Source organism: Orbicella franksi, chromosome 12, assembly GCF_964199315.1.
Source record: "Orbicella franksi chromosome 12, jaOrbFran1.1, whole genome shotgun sequence".
In the NCBI taxonomy this organism is placed as follows: domain Eukaryota; kingdom Metazoa; phylum Cnidaria; class Anthozoa; order Scleractinia; family Merulinidae; genus Orbicella; species Orbicella franksi.
The window spans coordinates 5,398,762-5,415,074 of NC_138156.1; the positions used below are offsets into that span (position 1 = coordinate 5,398,762).

The 16,313-nt window shown below is 39.5% G+C and overlaps 2 protein-coding genes and 2 pseudogenes across 2 annotated transcripts; all 4 read left to right on the forward strand.

The window, feature by feature from the left end:
- The first annotated feature begins 2,621 nt into the window (after window positions 1-2,621).
- On the forward strand, window positions 2,622-4,713 carry LOC145463773 (uncharacterized). The gene has a single exon (XM_081447565.1). The coding sequence runs from the start codon at window positions 3,812-3,814 to the stop codon at window positions 4,538-4,540; it is 729 nt and encodes a 242-aa protein (XP_081303691.1). The 5' UTR covers window positions 2,622-3,811; the 3' UTR covers window positions 4,541-4,713.
- Window positions 4,714-10,236: 5,523 nt separating this feature from the next.
- Window positions 10,237-10,965, forward strand: LOC145463456 (uncharacterized; annotated as a pseudogene).
- A 1,441-nt stretch (window positions 10,966-12,406) lies between these two features.
- LOC145463455 (uncharacterized) lies at window positions 12,407-13,151 on the forward strand (annotated as a pseudogene).
- A 1,008-nt stretch (window positions 13,152-14,159) lies between these two features.
- On the forward strand, window positions 14,160-15,686 carry LOC145463457 (uncharacterized). Its single transcript, XM_081447211.1, has one exon. It carries the CDS (start codon window positions 14,162-14,164, stop codon window positions 14,888-14,890), a length of 729 nt encoding a protein of 242 aa, XP_081303337.1. The 5' UTR covers window positions 14,160-14,161; the 3' UTR covers window positions 14,891-15,686.
- Window positions 15,687-16,313: the final 627 nt, after the last annotated feature.

Here is a 16,313-nt window from a genome sequence, read left to right on the forward strand (position 1 = left end):
AAATAATCTGTCACGTAGATAACCAATGCCCAGCGTCGATACTATTGGTGGTGGTTGACTGACCTACGTTGCTAGAATCTGCCGGCTACACGCTTAAAGTCTGTCTCTTGAGTCACCCTACTTAGAGGGAAAACGGCTAAAGATTCATGCTAACTCGAAGGTTTACATCCTGGGAATTATTTACAGATCTCCCTCAGATTCTGGTTTCTTTGACCGATTTCAGGACAAGTTAGAGAAAGTTTGGATTAAGCATTGGAATGTCGCCATTGTTGGTGACCTAAGCGGTGATTGTACCTGCTCGATCGATGGACGACGGGTCTACTGCCCCTCTTTTCTGGGAAAAAAAAAATACAAATCTACTGCAGCAATTCAACTACACGGTGGTCAATGATTGACCGTCACTGGCGATACTTCAACTTACTGGAAGCTTTTCCTGAAAGTAAAGTGATTCTGAGCGTACGAGTGGGCGATTTGTGGTTAGAAAGTGCTATGCGTCAATTGGATTCATTGTATGCCATGCGATCTAATGTCGAAAATTTACGAAGTGCTCACTGCTCGCCATCCGTATTTTCAAGTAAAGTGCTCGCTTCTCGCAAGACAAATTTGATCACTGCTCGTGCTCGCAAAAATAAATGCATTGCTCGCATGCTCGTAAATGCTCGCAAAGACCATTCGTTATCCCTAATGTCCTAAATAGACGTAAGCTTTTCAAGAGAGCTGATGGGTGACCTTGGATATGATAGCTCATCATTCAAGTGTCGAAGTTGCTGTTGTTGTTGTTGTTGTTGTTGATGTTGTTGAACCGGCCCAAAAATGTTTGTCTTCATGAGCCACAAAGCGGCCATATTCCTCTGGACCAGAAAGTCTAGAAACCGTTAGATCCTGTTGATCTGAGCACGGAATAAGTGTAGTAGAAAACGAGACGTAGTCGAGTGTTTTACCCACTTCTTGAGTGCTCCACCACGGTAGTTTAATTTTAGTCCGTTGCATGCAAGCCTTTACACTAGCAGTTGCTCCTCGTTCGTTTAGGACCGTGACTAAAACACCACACGAGTACTTACGAAAAACCTGACGAGGACATACGAGTAACATACGGGTACATACAAGTAACATACAAGTACACACGAGTAACATACGTGTTCTGTAAACAAAATCTACTTTAAAAATACAGAACCGAACATATCGAAGCATAAAAAACATGAGAAGCAAAAGATGTCTCCTCCACTTTCTTGTTAGTTTCACAATTTTCATTATAATTAAAGGAATTCCTAATCATTGAATGTAAAGTAATTTTAGGTTATGCAAAGCAATGTCTTAATTCTTCTTGTATTCAGTGATTATGTAAGTATAAGAAATTAATGTAAATATAAGTGTTACAGAAGTGCTCTTTGTATTGTCGAAAGGAATAGCGGTCATTAATGGTAGAATTAAAAGGTAGTAGTTATTGATTGTTCACTGTATAGTTTATTGTAAGTATATGAATGTTAAGTAGATAATTACTAGATTGTAAATAATGGAGCTGAGAGAAATAAACTCCAAAAAAATACGAGTACATACGAGTAACATACGAGAACACACGAGCAAAATACGAGTACTTACGAGTAACATATACGAGAACACACGAGTAAAATACGAGTACATACGAGTAACATATACGAGAACACACGAGTAAAATACGAATACTTACGAGTAACATATACGAGAACACACGAGTAAAATACGAGTACATACGAGTAACATATACGAGAACACACGAGTAAAATACGAGTTGTTACGAGTAACATACGAGTACATACAGACACATACGGTAATATACAGGCTATGAACGAATACATTGGTTACATACGAATACATTGGAGCAACATACGATGGCAGAAAGATAATAAATTTGAAATGTACCATTTTTCTCTTTAGATTTCATTTTTACATGTGCGCGGGTCATGTCTTGCACACGCACACAAGCGCGCGTACCAAACCCATGCGTGTGTGCCACATACATACGTCCGACATACGCGCGCCACACACCCACAAACAAACCTAAGCACTGATGTGATATGATGCGACGTTGCGCGTCAAATAAACGCAGATTACGATGATTGCACACAAGATTTTGCGTTCGAAAATGTCTCATAGAATTATTTTCCTCGAAGTGTGAGCATAGTAAAAGCTTCGGGCTGTGTGTGTGGCGTGCTGTTACGGGGGGAGGGGGTATCATTTCATTCAATTTCATGTTTATTATCCTCCTACGATCGCCAGTTGCTCCTATGTATTCGTATAAAACCTGTATATTACCGTATGTGTCTGTATGTACTCGTGGTACTCGTTTGTACTCGTATGTTACGCGTATGTACTCGAATGTTACTCGTATGTTTTCGTGTGGTGTTTTAGTCACGTTCTTCGTTTAGCTGTGAATTAAAAAAGATCCGGTAGTAAATTTTGGCCTGAAGAAATCAAAATTATCCCAAATCGTGCGTATACACCTATTGTTGACTGAAAATTTGTAAATACAATTCAATTATATTAACTAAACTGTGTAAAACTCTGGCCGTTCATGTGTATGTGTTCGATGCTAATATCGATGTGTCACAATAGGCTTTATCGTGTGACTAATTTCACAAGTTTAATTTTTCTTCTAAGAATGTGGGATATTTTTAGTTAGTATATTAGTACATGTGCCAGCTTTTAGTGTGCACAGGAATGTATAATTCAGTTGCCAGATTTCTGTCACACAAACCAAAAGTTATTATGTTGCCACTCTAAATAGTCTGTTTTAGGGCATGTCAGTTAAATTGTGATTTCCTCTGAGGTAAACAAGCATCCGTCAATGAATAAAGAACTCCCGTTTCATTTAGCTTGAAAGCATTTAGGAATCTTGGCATGGGAAATGTTTATGCTTTGAGTCACAGGATATGACATAGTGTTAAAGCAATAAGAAATTGTCAGTAGCACGCTGTAGTTTTAGTCAGTTGCACACAAGCCTTCGCATTAGCAGTTGCTCTGAAGCAAGACCTGTTCAAGTCAAGTCTTAATTGACCTTCAGTCCTTGTCGGCTTTCACCCTTTTTTTTGTTCGTCGTAATAAATTTGTTTGTGTATCAAACTGCATTTTACCTGTTGTTTACATAACAGCAACGAGCGTAACCTGGTCAGAGTTGCCTGAGGTCGATCTGGCTCCAAAATTACTTAATGCCATCTAGACACCAAATGCTTGCAGTTCATACCCCCAATACATCGTTCTCAAACGGAAATGTCATACCCTGTAAATTAAGACCATTCACAAGAATATTTCAACCCAAAATCTGCAGAAAGATAAGCATATTCTGCCTGAGACAGAAAAACAATATTTTTATAAAAAGAGAGTGCAGTTAGATCAGTAAAAAATTATTTTAACTGCCGCTTGCCCCATCGACAATTCAATGAAAAGAAACCTCTTGTCACAATCCCTTCTGGTCTTTAACCCCAGTCCGTACCCTGGAGAAACTCAGACAAGTGGGCTATTGGCCAGAAATGCTAAATGGAAAGATTTGGTCTTAAAAAGGGTCAGGTTTTTTTTAACAAAACTCATAAGAAAACAATTAGTCACCCTATGCCAATTCCTTAACCGTGCGAAGCGTTAGGAAGATTGCGCAATATCTGCAGGCATATGCCGAGAGCTAAAATGCAAATTTGACTTTCCATGGATCAGTGCGATTCAAGTGGTTTGTTTTGACATCCAATAGCATACGATTCATGTGATACACCAAGTAAAAATCACTCGAAGGAACGGACAGAATAGAAGTCACGGGAGCATTAAACTTCGGATAGCCGTAACTATGAAGGTCATCTGTGCAGGACTACTAAAAACGGGTACTAAATCAATTGCCAAAGCCTTGCGGCACCTTGGATTTACAGTGTTCGACTGGGAAGAGCAAACGTTTGACTTTGTAGATCACTGGGTTGATGTTTTTCAAAATGGCGCCAAACCTGATGTGAAGCGAGTTTACCAGAATGCCGACGTATGCGTGGATACCCCTGGAAACTTCTTCTTCGAGGAAATACTGGAAGCTTTTCCTGACTGTAAAGTGATTTTGAGCGTGAGAGAGGAAGATTCGTGGATAGAAAGTCTAGTGCGTCAATTGGATTCATTGTATGTTTTACGATCCAAGATTGGGTCCATGTTATCACCAACAGCGAAGAAAATGGAGTACGTTTTCGATTCCTTCCTTAACGCCGCCATTGGATCTTGTAACACCAAGTCCACCTATGTTATGAGAAAGCGATATCGTATCCACAACCACCGTGTAAAGTCCATTGTTCCCGCTGACAAGCTTTTGGTGTACAACGTAAAAGAAGGATGGAAGCCATTGTGTGATTTCTTGGAGTGCGAGGTCCCCACTATTGCCTTCCCACATGAAAATATCAAAGCAGAAATTACTGCGAAGTTACTTGTGTCAAGATGTGTCCAGCAGATGAGATGGGAAGTGCGGAGAGGTTTTTTTGCAATTGGTTCAGTTCTAATAGTAATTGTAGGAATATTTCTTGCCTTCTGCTTATATCAGTGACACTTTTCTAAGAGTAAATAGTAACACTGACTGTTTCAGGTACTCGAGGGTCGATCATACGTCAATAATCGTTTTTTCTAGTTTCTTTCTTGATCTAATGAAGACCACATCACATATATTGTATTACGAGAGGTTGTTCACGTTTTTGTCTTGTACGTTAGCTAAAAATCAAAACTCAAGACATGTATAAACTGAATAAACCATAAATTTAGTTTTACGTTTTACGTTTTTTCGGTATTACGAAAAAATGCTACATAATAAAAACACGTCCCAATGTAAAAGTCTCATTGCACCTGAAGAAGGCTGGTTTGGCCAGCCGAAATATAGTACACCTTCAAAAAAAATCATCTTACGTTGTGTCGGTTTCTGCTTTTATATTCTTCATAAATTTAATCACTTTTAATTTCGTCTAAATTTATTAATCACAGGACTGAGAAAAGCACTCCACCAGTTTTGTTTGGCTGATAACAGGCCAATTTGACTTTAATTCTTCATTTTCATTCCAGTGCAAATTAATGCAGGTGCCTTTCTTATTTTTCCCGTCGTGTATTTCTCCGGTTTCTCAATCAACTTCCTATGGGGTTATATTAAAATACTGAACTTAAAGTGTAACTCTAATTTATCCACCGTTTAGAAATGAGCCGACAACAAACGCGAGAGATTTTGCGTAGGAAAACCACTTTGATTTAAAGTATAGACCATGGATTCCACCTGCAAAACTCAGTTATTTAATGAAGTAAAATGGTTCTTTTTTTCAGGACTTTAGTAAGTTAATCTTACGAACGTCGGATTCCCTAGCATGCCCCATTTTTCCCAGTCTCTCAATCTGGTATTGCTTGGCTAATTTAGCTGTGTATAAAGCTAAATATTGGGAACGCATCTTGACTCTCTCAATGATGAGCTAAGTTATTTTTTCTTCACCTCCAACACATAAAGAACCCCGAAGGCGTTCTTTATATGCACACAGACTGTATGTGAACAACATCGGAGTTTCATCCTAGCCGCCCGAACTAAATGAGGTACCATCAACAAAGCTGTCTTCAATTCGACCATTCTATTGTACATTAATAACTCAAAAATAATTATGAAGTGCTTGCACGTGGTTTACTTGCGGTTGACCTCCCGCATAAGCACCGATGCTAGAGATGGCGACAACTTACCATCCATCCATACAGTTTTTAATTCCGCATAGTAAATTGCAGTAATGTAGATAAAGGACCACCCAATTAACTTAGAGTTAGCTTGGTGACATCCTCTGTAAATATTTTTATTATTATTATCATGATCATGATCGTTATCGTTATCGTTATTATTATTATTATTATCATCATTATTGATACTTGCTCTAAGTAATAGAGATAACAGTGCGACCTTAGCCCTTTGCTAAGATCTAGAAAGTATCAGAAAACCATATTTTGTTTACTAAGAGTAAATAAAAAGGACTATTAAAAATAAGAAAAGTTAAAACAGTGACGATGGACTTAGAGAAGATTATTTCTAGTTTTCAATGATTAATCCACCAAATTCTCTATTTCTTCGCAACATCTAACTTTTCATTTGAGATTTGTTAATCACATTCACAGTTTACGATGATATATCTTGCATGAATAAGGAAAACTGCTCAGAAATAATGCAATATGTCTGATAATAGTCAATTTTCCATATCACGCAACGCGAATTGTTATGTTGCGCCGTAGCGTGACGCTTAGGTACACTCCCTGGGGTAACAAAGAATAATTATAAGCTAATTCTAGGGCTATGAAATACAATAGGGTTTAGCGACTCAAGAATATAACCGCAGTATTGTTAACCGCGCGGCCATGGGCCGAGCGCGGTTCATGTTCTACCCTTGGTTTATTATTTTTTTTAATTTTTTTTTTTGTCGGAGACCAGACGCAGATCTCCACACGGCCAACTTTGAATTACGCAATCTGTAATGTTTACTCGCCAAACCTTGTTTCTTCAGGGTCAACAGAAATCTCAGATTACGTACAAAATCACGCCGAACCTACACGTTGCAAAAAAAATCGCTTCAAAACCCTGACATCGAAGCGATATATCACTTTAGCGTTAATAGCTACCACACATCGGCAGAAGGTAAATCTATTCCTTAACAATCCAGCTTTATCGTGCTAAAATTTCAGCGAAATCGAACAAAACCAGAATTAATTAGAATTTTTTTTGTGACCTCACTCCCCAGACTTGACCTAACGAAGGGAGCAACGGTCGCCTATAGCAACCGAAAAACACGAACACAACAAAGCCGACGTTTCGGCCAAAAAAAACTCCAGAATTATCGCCTGAGAGCTTAAACTTGAATGGGAACATCTTTTTCGAACTTTTTTCAACTCATTTAGACGAAAGAATGGCCTCGGCGGGCTACAAAAATGACCAAGAGAAAAAAATAGAACAAGACAGCAGAACAAACCGATAATATTTCACCGCGTGGCTTTCGGCACGAAAACGAAAATACAGCTTACTTCTGGATAAATTCAGCCTTAGAAGCCACCAACTGGTCCCATATTACTTTCTGTATCCTTACCAATGTCCTGACCTCCATCTCCGAAAGATTTTGCCCCAATTTTGAGCAAATAACAGGGGCACCCAACGACCGTTTTCTCTCAAATGCTTTTAAACGCTGTTTTAGGTTATCTGGAGTAGTTTTAAAGCTCTGTAGGTTAATTTTAGGTTGCGCTAAAAAGTTTTGTCTGTTCGGTTATTCTAGGGGAACTTGAATATTCTCGAATTTATTAGGGCTTTTTCGTCCATTCCCCGAAAACCTTAGGTCTTATCGCCTTTCCGAAAATGATAGCTGACCTTTTTTCGGTACCTAAAACGACATTTTTTACAATTCGAAAACAACAGACATTAAATTTCTCATATCACGAAAGTTCGAGGTGACAATTCTCTTCAGAAAATCAGAGGGGATTAAAGGCCTTCCGAACAAATAATTTACCGAAACGATCCGTTGGGTGCCCCTGAAATAAACATTTCGCCGACAGCGACCACCATTACGGTGGCTTGCATACTAAAATAGCTAACTTGACAAAATTCTCCCGAGGGGGGAGGATGTGACGAAAAGAGCTGAAAAATGGCCTGTAATTGGCTAATGATGAGATCTTCCCACTGTCCAAATTTGGTGAGAATCGAAAGTAACGCCAATTTTCTGTCACGTTTTCAATCTGTAGCCACTGGAGTGACCAAAATCGATACATCGGTCGGGATAGAGTTTCATTATTAAATTACATGACTTGTGTGTCTACTTTGCTAGCCCTTTACTCGTGGAAAACACCAATCAAATTTAATCATGTCTTTAAAGAAAGAAAGCTGTTGTTAATAGTGTTATTATCGTGTGGTTCATATCGTTCATGACCATACATATCCCGAAGAAAGTTCTAGATTAGGACCATTACGTTATCGGAGATTTGTTAACGGCTACCACTGATGGTGCAGTAATACAGTTTGTGTTGATCAAGTGATGTGATGTCTACAGTAGGAAAAGAATCATCAGTGACTGCTTTGAAATGTGCACTACATTCCGACGGTAGTGCTAAGCAAACAGTTAAATTTTAAAAGCGCGGTTATAAGATCTAACAGATCTTCTTGTTGTAATTAAATTCCATGGAATGTATAAGCCATTGATGTAAGAGGAATGGACGATGAGATTGTAACATTAATTGTACAAGAGATTGGAAGAAAAATAAACGCATCCATCGAAAGATACAGTCCCTTGATTGTGAACCAGCACCGGGAGATGTTCCCGAACACAGAAAACAATCACAACAACTTTTTTAAAAACATTCTCTTAAACAAAACGGCTACGTGCCAGTTGAAAGTTCCTTTACCATCAGAAGAAATTGCAGGTTTGAATCCTCAGCTTCCGGTGAACGTTATCAGAGGGTTCCTGTGACGTGACGCGTAAATGGACATTTTTGTTTTGTGTGAAGCGTAAATTGGGATTTATTTTTTCCGTGATTCATGAATCTATATTTTTCCGTCCTCGGGAAACTGGTTTTCGATTTTTTCGTGATCCGTGAAATATGCATTAAGTTACCCGTGATTTGTGAACCAACGTCTTTTGCGGGAATAATTTTTCACTTTTTTGGAGATTTAAGCCGTCATTAAAGCTCGTAAACTACACCACACTAGATGTAAAACCTGCCCATTCGACGCGCTTGCAAACAGTGCTATTTTCCCCCAAAAATCTCAAAAAACATGTGGATTCTAAAATAAAAAAAAAGTATCAGAACCAGGGGACCATGACGAGAGACTGTGACGATGGAAATTAAAGCTGAAGAGGGTGTAATATGTTCAACACTCGATGAGACTGGAGTTGAAGCGATTTCTCCCACAAAAGATCTAGTAAGACATGCTGATGAACGAGAACAGAGTCTGAAATTACGAAAAGATGGCCATGTGCAACTATATCTACTGTGGCACATTGCTGTAATGTCAGGTAAAATGTTGAAATACATTTTTGTAATGATTGTACTTGTATGTTTTGCGAAATGTGAATAGAATTTGTATTTTTATGTGAAACATGATTTAGCCTTTGCATTTTTACGTGAAACGTGATTGCTGGCTTTTTCTGTGAACGTGAAGCTGTTTTTCGAATTTTTCGAATTCGTGACGCGTGAAAAGGCCAATTACTTATGCGTGAAACTGTTTTCAGAAGAGGTATGGGGGACCCCCTTATCAGAAATGTAAATGTGATCTACCCACGCCGTTACTCAAGTTGAATGGATCAGTGGACTGGTTAGATGTGTTCGTGACTCTAGCGGGTTACATATGGACAAAAACAACTGGTAAACTGACATCACATCAGAAAAGCAGTTCACTGTTTTAGTATATTCATGAAGATCATCTGTGCAGGATATGGAAAAACCGGTACTAAATCAATCGCCAAGGCCTTGCGGTACCTTAGATATATGGTGTTTGACTAGGAAGAGCAAGCGTTTGACTTCCTTTAAGTAAACCTTTATTAATGTGGTCTAATACACTTAGCTCGTTATAAAATCGTAAGCATCGCTATTTTCCAGGTATTGCCACAAACAAAAAGATAAAACGAAAACAAAAACGTTAACATACAATATAAAAATCTGAGAATACAGTCATTGAAAGGTTTACACTCTAGGAATTATTTACAGATCTCCCTTACACTCTGGGTTCTTTGACCGATTTCAGGACACGTTAGAGAAAGTTTGGCGGATTAAACACCGGAATGTCATCATTGTTGGGGAGCTAAACAGTAATTGTACCTGCTCAATGGATAGATCTACCGTCTCTTTTGCGGGAAAAAAGCTGCAAAGTCTACTATAGCAATTCACTTACAATGTGGTCAATGATTGGCCCGCGCGCCAGAGTCACACTAGAGATACTTCAACTTTAATCGACACGCTAAGCGTGATCAAGGATACGAGAACAGTTGAACTCGGTATGTTAGACAACATGCAAGCCACATGCCAGTCCAACACGAAGGACAGAAATCTAACAAGTCCATTCCTCAGTCGACCATGACATAAACAAACATATGTAGATGAACGTTATCAGAAATGTAAATGAGCTCTACCCACGACTTTACATGGATCAATGCGCCGTTTAGATGTGTTCGTGACTCTGGCGGGTTACATAAAGATCAAAACAAAGAGTGGATCTGACATCACATCAGAAAAGCAGTCACTTTTTTACTTTTAGTCATGAGGGTCATCTGTGCAGGATTTCTCAAAACGGGTACTAAGTCAATCACCAAAGCCTTGCGGTACCTTGGATTTACGGTGTTCGATTGGGAAGAGCAAATGTTTGACTTCCTCGATCACTAGGTTGATGTTTTTCAAAATGGCTCCAAACCTGATGTGAAGCGAGTTTACCAGAATGCCGACGTATGCGTCGATACGCCAGGATACTTCTTCTTCGAGGAAATTCTGGAAGCTTTTCCTGATTGTAAAGTGATTTTGAGCGTGAGAGAGGAAGATTCGTGGATAGAAAGTCTTGTGCATCACTTGGATTCATTATTTGCTATGCGATCCAATATTGTGTCCATGTTATCGCCAACAGCGAGGAAAAAACATTACGTTTTGGATTCCTTCCTTAATGCCGCCATTGGATCTTTTAACACCAAGTCCACCTATGTTATGAGAAAGCGATATCGTATCCACAACCACCGTGTAAAGTCCATTGTTCCCGCTGAAAACCTGTTAGTGTACAACGTAAAAGAAGGATGGAAGCCATTGTGTGATTTCTTGGAGTGCGAAGTACCCACTGTTGCCTTCCCACATGAAAATATCAAAGCAGAAATTCTTAAGACGGCCATGATGACCAGATGTAGCCAGCAGGTGAACTGGGAAGTGCAGAGAGTTGTTTTTGCAATCGGCTCAATACTTGCAATAATGGTAGTGGCAATTCTGGCCATCTGTAAAAGTCAATGAAACTGGCCTCGGAGTAATCTTCAAGTCTACAAGTTGTTTTGTGAACCGATACAAAAGCAATATTCCATTAGGAGAGTTAATTCAATTGCTTGTACTGTAAGTTCAGTAAGTTTCAAGTGAAAGAAAAAAGCTTTGAATCCCAACTTTACCGTTTACGTAGCCGTGTCAGAAAATTTGTGCGATCATACATAGAAGAAGGGTAGTCTTCGTTGAAGGCAGAAATTTAACCCTGATTTCTTTACGAGTCTCCTTCGCAGCCTCCGCCTCGGATCGAGCTCACGCAGCGCTCCCCGTCCCGACGCGGTTGTATTAAAACCAACATACATTCCTTTTCGAGTCTTTCCTTATTCTATTTAATTTGGACCAATCAACGCCTAGTTATTGTAGACGTTGCACCAATCATAGCGTAGCTTGCCGTCTTCATGTTATCTTTCCCGGAGAAACCCAGACCATTTTTGGCGCGACCCTTAGCAAGGCAATGAAAGCGGGACTTTGATTGGTTTATTTCAAGAAAGAAATGTTTGTCGGGTTGAAGCAGCCGCGTGGGCATTGGGAGGTTTGCGTGACCTCGGTCCGAGCAACTGCGAAGGAGATTGCTACTGATAGCGGCGGTTCGTCACGCATTCCTCTTACCTTTATGTATTATAAGTGCTTAAAAAGGACTATACAATAAACTTAGCGCAAGTGAACCAATACTGAAACTTTTAGCTAATGGCTGCGCTCAAACAACTGTTTTCGCCTGAATTTACTGAGCAGAAAATAACAAGAATCATCAAGTCTTATCACGTTTACGCCCAAATCGCGTGACTGTATATCTACACATTACAACTCAACACCTCGTCGCTTTGGCTTACGATGCCACTGTTTTACAGTCATCCAAAAAGTCAATAAGAAACTCAAACAGCAGTCGTTCTATATCGTTTTCTCCCAAAGAAAGGAAAATTAAGGAATGCGTTAAACACTAATTAATTCTTCTGTTTATATGACTGAGTCAAAGAAAAGTCGTTGGTCAATCATACTAGCAAGGGCCACTTGTCACCAGTCCTTTGCATACCAGCATATATTTGCTAGGTATGACGTCATAGCATAGTGCAAACATTTTGACAAAAGACAAGAGTGATCACAATGTAAAGAAATCTCAGTAACCTGCGATCAGGCGTTTTTTTTTTTTTTTGGAAAGAAGAAGGGAAAAGGGAGAAGGGAAAAAAGCGCCCTCCTTCCCCACGTCTGAATATAAGGGAGGGAGGGTATGATCGCAGGTTAATCTCTCAGTCGACCGTGACATAACACGGGAGTTATGTAATCTTTACCAACGCACGTAGACGAATTTTATCAGAAATGTAAATGTAGTCCACTCACTCCTTTACTTAGATCGGTGCCAGTTAGAGCAAAAACAACGACTGCAAATTGACATCACAGCAGTGGAGCAGGTGACATTTTGTAGCTTTATTCATGAAGATCATCTGTGCAGGATATGGAAAAACCGGTACTAAATCAATCGCTAAAGCCTTGCGGCACCTTGGATTTACAGTGTTCGACTGGGAGGAGCAAACGTTTGACTTTGTAGATCACTGGGTTGATGTTTTTCAAAATGGCGCCAAACCTGATGTCAAGAGAGTTTATCAGAATGCCGATGCATGCGTCGATATGCCTGGATGTTTTTTCTATGAGGAAATACTGGAAGCTTTTCCTGACTGTAAAGTGATTTTGAGCGTGAGAGAGGAAGATTCGTGGATCATGTAGAAAGTCTAGTGCGTCAGTTGGATTCATTGTATGCTTTACGAACCAAGACCAGGACCATGCTATCGCCAACAGCGAGGAAAGTGGATTACGTTTTGGATTCCTTCCTCAATGCCGCCATTGGATCTTTTAACACCAAGTCCACCTATGTTTTAAGAAAGCGATATCGTTCTCACAACGACCGAGTAAAGTCCCTTGTTCCCGCTGACAAACTGTTGGTGTATAACGTAAAAGAAGGATGGAAGCCATTGTGTGATTTCTTGGAGTGCGAAGTCCCCACTGTTGCCTTCCCACGTGAAAACGTCAAAGCTGAAATAACGAAGACGATTCCCCAGATGAGATATGGCCAGCAGATGCAACGGGAAGTGCAGAGAGGTCTTTTGGCAATCAGTTCACTTCTCGTAATTTTTGTAGTAGCAATTTTGGCCATCTTTTTAAATTACTGAGCCTAACTTTAGAGTAATAGTAACGACGTCGCAGCGCTTATCACTACCATTGATACATACTCTTTGGTTTGTTCAGGGAGATCAACTCCACAGTGATACTGCAAAATGAGAGTTTACTCAATTTTTCCGTGTATTGTCAAGTTCGTAAAAAGATTGTCTTAAACCCTTGAAGGGCTAAATCAATCGTTAGCTTTTAAAATCGATATCGTTATTTTTAAACTTTTAGTTATTTACCGGGTTGAAACAACGTAAACTGTTTTCACTTTCATTTAGCAGGGAATTAAAATGAATCAGCAAATTTTTAATTTGTCGCAAGGAATCGAATCTAGCTACAAATCGTGCGTATATATATTACAATTCAATGGCTGATCGCTCTGGCTTCCCTTTAGGATCAAAGATAATCTGTTAAATGCAAATGCCGAAATACCTTGTCACAATTCAGTCACGAAAATATATAGAGTAAAAAAAAACTTAATAAAGCGCTATCACCCTAACACATGCTAACACTTTTTTCTTGAAATAAAGGAAAAGGAAAGCTTGAGATACCAATTTCAACGTTTACGTGACTGAGTAAAACAAATTGTGCGGTGAGTCTCAATATCATGATTGATTTGGTAAGTACGTACATGGCGTGCAATTTGCACGACGTGCGCACTGAAGAGAAAACTGAAGTGTCCGTGCATTTATGGTGGCTTCGCCCCTGTTTGATAAAGGCCACTTGTTACATGTCAATCTGGTGCTCTCAAAAGGGTTTCGGCTATGACGTAAAAACATAGTAAAAACAAACTGAAACAACAACAACTAAACAAGCGAGATTAAAGTAAATTAACCAGTCTATCCCTCAGTCGACCGTGACATAACAGGGGAGTTATGTAATATTTACAAACATGCGTAGATGAATTTTATCATAAATGTAAATATGATCTACTTTACGTGACCAGTGGGCCGGTTAGAGCCTGAACAAGGTCGACAGATAAGTTGAAATCACGGCCACTGTTTTTGGTATACTCATGAAGATCATCTGTGCAGGATATGCAAAAACCGGTACTAAATCAATCGCTAAAGCCTTGCGGTACCTTGGGTTTACGGTGTTCGACTGGGAAGAGCAAATGTTTGACTTCCGAGATCACTGGTTTGATGTTTTCCAAAATGGCGCCAAACCTGATGTCAAGAGAGTTTATCAGAATGCTGATGTATGCATCGACATGCCTGGAAACTTCTTCTACGAGGAAATACTGGAAGCTTTTCCTGACTGTAAAGTGATTTTGAGCGTGAGAGAAGAAGATTCGTGGATAGAAAGTCTTGTGCGTCACTTGAATTTCTACTTTGCTATGCGATCCAGTATTGTGTCCATGTTATCGCCAACCGCGAGGAAAATGCAGTACGTCTTGCATTCATTCCTTAATGCCACCATTGGATCTTGTAACCCCAAGTCCACCTTTGTTATAAGAAAGCAATATCGTATCCACAACCACCGTGTAAAGTCCATTGTTCCCGCTGACAAGCTGTTAGTGTACAACGTAAAAGAGGGATGGAAGCCATTGTGTGATTTCTTGGAGTTCGAGGTCCCCACGGTTGCCTTCCCACATGAAAATATCAAAAGTCAAATTATTGGCACACTTCCCGCGACCAGATATGGCCAGCAGATGAAAAGGGAAATGCAGAGAGGTCTTTTGGCAATCGGTTCACTTTTTGTAATTATTGTAGTAGCAATTTTGGCGATCTTTTTAAATTACTGAGCCTAACTTCAAAGAAATAACAATAACATCACAATTGCTGGTTTTCAGTGTCACGCCATTCAAAATAGATCAAAATAAAACTCAAAACCGTTCAATAGATTAAGTCCGGAATCTGGGAAATGAGAGAAGGTAAATATGCAAAGACTCTCGCCAAGATTCTGGTCACAGCAACTTTTCTTCTCCAAGATATGCGGAGGAAGATTCTACACAAATTTATAGAGATTTGTATGGAGACGCCATGCTGGTGCCCATACGGATGGGCACTAACATGGCGGCCGGAAACCAACAGAAACATCTGTCACTGAGTTTTTCCACAGAAGCTTGAATTTATCCCTCGAGGAACTCTAAAACATTAAAACAATACTTCTTCTTAGACATGAAATTTTCAGATAGCCAAATTTCCCGAAATAAGTCACTTTTTTAACCATAATGACAGCTCTCTAGGCCGTCATGTAAATGCCGCGTTACGCAAAAGCTTAGAAATTCGAGTGTAGTGTATCAAAACCAAGAACCCATTCGGAACGAAAATTTGTTTAAATATTAGTTTTCAGCTGCTCTTATACATCACTAAAGTTAAATCTCAGGAAGATCAATAGTTTTGTAGTTTGAATTTTAGTGACGTCATGTGAAAACCAGCTATACAGTCACAAAAGTATAGGAATAAGCGGTTCTACCCGAACTCTTTAGTTTTCAAATAAAGGAAAATGAAAGATATAGCATTGGGAGTCATCGAGACAAGCGATAGAGAATTAACAAGTCTATATCTCAGTGTTTATGTCTGTTAGTCCTTGTTTACAAGCAGGTATGAAATGGCCGCGCGAAATCCAAGGGGTGAGGAGCGCGCTCCTTCCTCCCAGGATTTCGCGCGGCCATTTTTTTCTTGCGGTTTTCTTTCGCGTCACGTACAACGAACGGAACTACTCGTAGTCTACAGTTATACACCCAATTTGAGCAGTTGTGAAAGAAAAGCCTGATTTTTTTCAGGCTTTTATTTCACAATCGAATTGTAACAACATACGCGTAAGAAAATCGCAGCAATTAGACAAGAGTACATGATACTAGTAAATATTTTAAAGGCACATTTGCAAGACCGCGTCCATGGAGCAACAGAAGAATAGTTATCGGGCTACAATCTTCTTGAAAATGCCGGGGCGCATTAACCTTTTGGACTAAGACGTTTGAGAAATTGAATTTAGTTATCCAATCTGTCCGCTATTTGTCCCGGCTGAAGAAGCTCCCCAAATCGTTTAACTTATCTCACTCAAAGAGAAGTGTGGAATTAGAAAAAAGTGTTAAAAGCAGTGATTTCAATACTAGTACTCATACGTTTGTCCCATTTTTGGTCTTCCTCCAGCAAGACACTTTCGTTCAACCTTCATCTCTTCGCACCCAGAAGATAAGTGCTGAAGAAGTGTGCTTGTCC

What these genes read in the sequence shown, in the direction of transcription:
- LOC145463773 (XM_081447565.1), top strand. Translation starts at nt 3,812, where the DNA reads ATGAAGGTCATCTGTGCAGGACTACTAAAAACGGGTACTAAATCAATT.
- LOC145463457 (XM_081447211.1), top strand. Translation starts at nt 14,162, where the DNA reads ATGAAGATCATCTGTGCAGGATATGCAAAAACCGGTACTAAATCAATC.